Source organism: Sphaeroforma arctica (assembly GCF_001186125.1).
Source record: "Sphaeroforma arctica JP610 unplaced genomic scaffold supercont1.401, whole genome shotgun sequence".
NCBI classification, from domain to species: Eukaryota; class Ichthyosporea; order Ichthyophonida; genus Sphaeroforma; species Sphaeroforma arctica.
Genome location: NW_014040157.1, coordinates 37,599 through 39,539, shown reverse-complemented (window position 1 = coordinate 39,539; position 1,941 = coordinate 37,599). Strand labels below are relative to the sequence as shown.

General features: G+C 40.3%; 1 protein-coding gene across 1 annotated transcript in view; it reads right to left on the bottom strand.

The window, feature by feature from the left end:
- SARC_05909 (hypothetical protein) overlaps positions 1-1,715 on the bottom strand; it is a gene marked incomplete at both ends in the record, with an annotated part of 5,916 nt that extends 4,201 nt beyond the window's left edge. Inside the window, 2 exons of the mRNA XM_014300214.1 lie at positions 136-258; positions 1,511-1,715. Of these exons, the coding sequence (XP_014155689.1) occupies positions 136-258; positions 1,511-1,715 (328 nt within the window). The remainder of the gene's footprint in view (positions 1-135; positions 259-1,510) is intronic.
- Between the last annotated feature and the right edge of the window lie 226 nt (positions 1,716-1,941).

Here is a 1,941-nt window from a genome sequence, read left to right as displayed (position 1 = left end):
TACAACACAGATATATGAACTAGCACAGACATAATAGATCAGCACAGTGAATTAGCAGACTCGAGGTACAACACAGATATATGAACTAGCACAGACACGCAGAATGTAGCCCATACGTTCCCCATGGGCACACACCTGGCTGAGATACTACGCTTGCGATTGGCTGTGCGGGGTTGGTGTCGTCGTCGTCGTCATATATTTCGCCGTAGTCGAGATCCTCCTCGCCATTCTGGTCGCCGTTTAGATCTGCTGCAGATACTGGGTGTTGTAGGGTTTCAGGTTTTGGGGGTTAGGGGTTGCCGGTACTGGGTGTTGTACACTGAACATATGAGATATGTCGGCGAATGAATGCCCCAACAGTTCCACTAAATACAACTACGTACGCGCACAAGTGTGTTGGAGGTGCAGGTGTGATAAATAGTAACGCGATAAGTCCATTGTATATAATATATTGTTATGAATACCCTAGTTTGCACTCAGCATATACGTTGAAGCGCGTATGTGATGAGAAACGAACCGAAACGAGATACGTGGGGTATGGAATGTATCACTAATAACAAACAGTTTGCGCTCAAAATATACGTTGAAACGTATCTGTGACGAGAAACGAGATATGCGAGAGATTGACAACGTCTACTCATTGGCTAATACCAAACAGTTTGCTACACACAATACTCGCTAAAACGCATATGCGGATGAGAACAACCCCCCCCTGCAAATGCCAATTTTCCGTAACGCTAAACACATTCCCACACCAAAATGAACACTCGACCTCTGTTGTGCAGTGTCAGGACTTACGAAGAGAAGCATGTTGGCTTGAACAGTACACAGTTGTATTTGACGCCAGAAGCGACCAGAGCATGCTGACTGCTGGTGACTGATATGTCTAGAGACTACATACAACAGGAGATGTCTATGGTCTACATACATCTAGGATCTGAATATGTTTGTAGTCTGCATACATCTAGGATCTGAATATGTTTGTAGTCTGCATACATCTAGGATCTGAATATGTTTATAACTTACATACATCTAGGATCTAAATAAGTTTATAGTCTGCATACATCTAGGATCTGAATATGTTTATAGTCTGCCTACATCCAGGAACTGAATATGTTTATAGTCTGCATACATCTAGGACATGAATATATCTGAGCATGGCTTTTGTCAACCTAAGAGGCTACATTTACAATGTGCAGTAAAATTTGTTGACTTGGGGCTGATATCTATTCTCAGAGTCGTTGATTCAAAAGTACCCATATGTGCGACTATACATAACTCAAAGCTGCGGCGTGACAAAAACATATACATACTAGTGCAGGTTTAGATATGACAACACACACACACAAACACACACGCATAGATATATATATATATATATATATATATATAATATATGTGTGTACTTATATATATATATATATATATATATATAAAGTATACGATAAACTATATTGTTATATTTCGTACACAGAGGACATGCACATACACGTACTAATATACTACATACCATCGTAGTCGGTGTTGTGTACATGCTCGAAGATCTTGTCCACAAACACTGCAGTGTCATCTCCGAGAAACACCTCCAGTTCCTCTTTGCAGCTTGCCTTGATTTCGTCATCGGTATTCTCTGTACTGAGCAGAGCCAACACATACTGCAGCAGGGTATCAACCTCTGAGTCTGTCCCACTATCCAATAGAAACCAAGCACACATAGATATGAGAGTAATGGGGGGGGGGGGGAAACAGTACAATAAGTAGGTGTGAAATTATAAATATAGATATCTAACTATACGACACGTCATATATAAATTAACTATGTGCCTGTTTGTAGATACACACACACACACACACACACACACACACATATATATATATAAACACACACACACACACACACACACACACACACATATATATATATATACACACACACACATA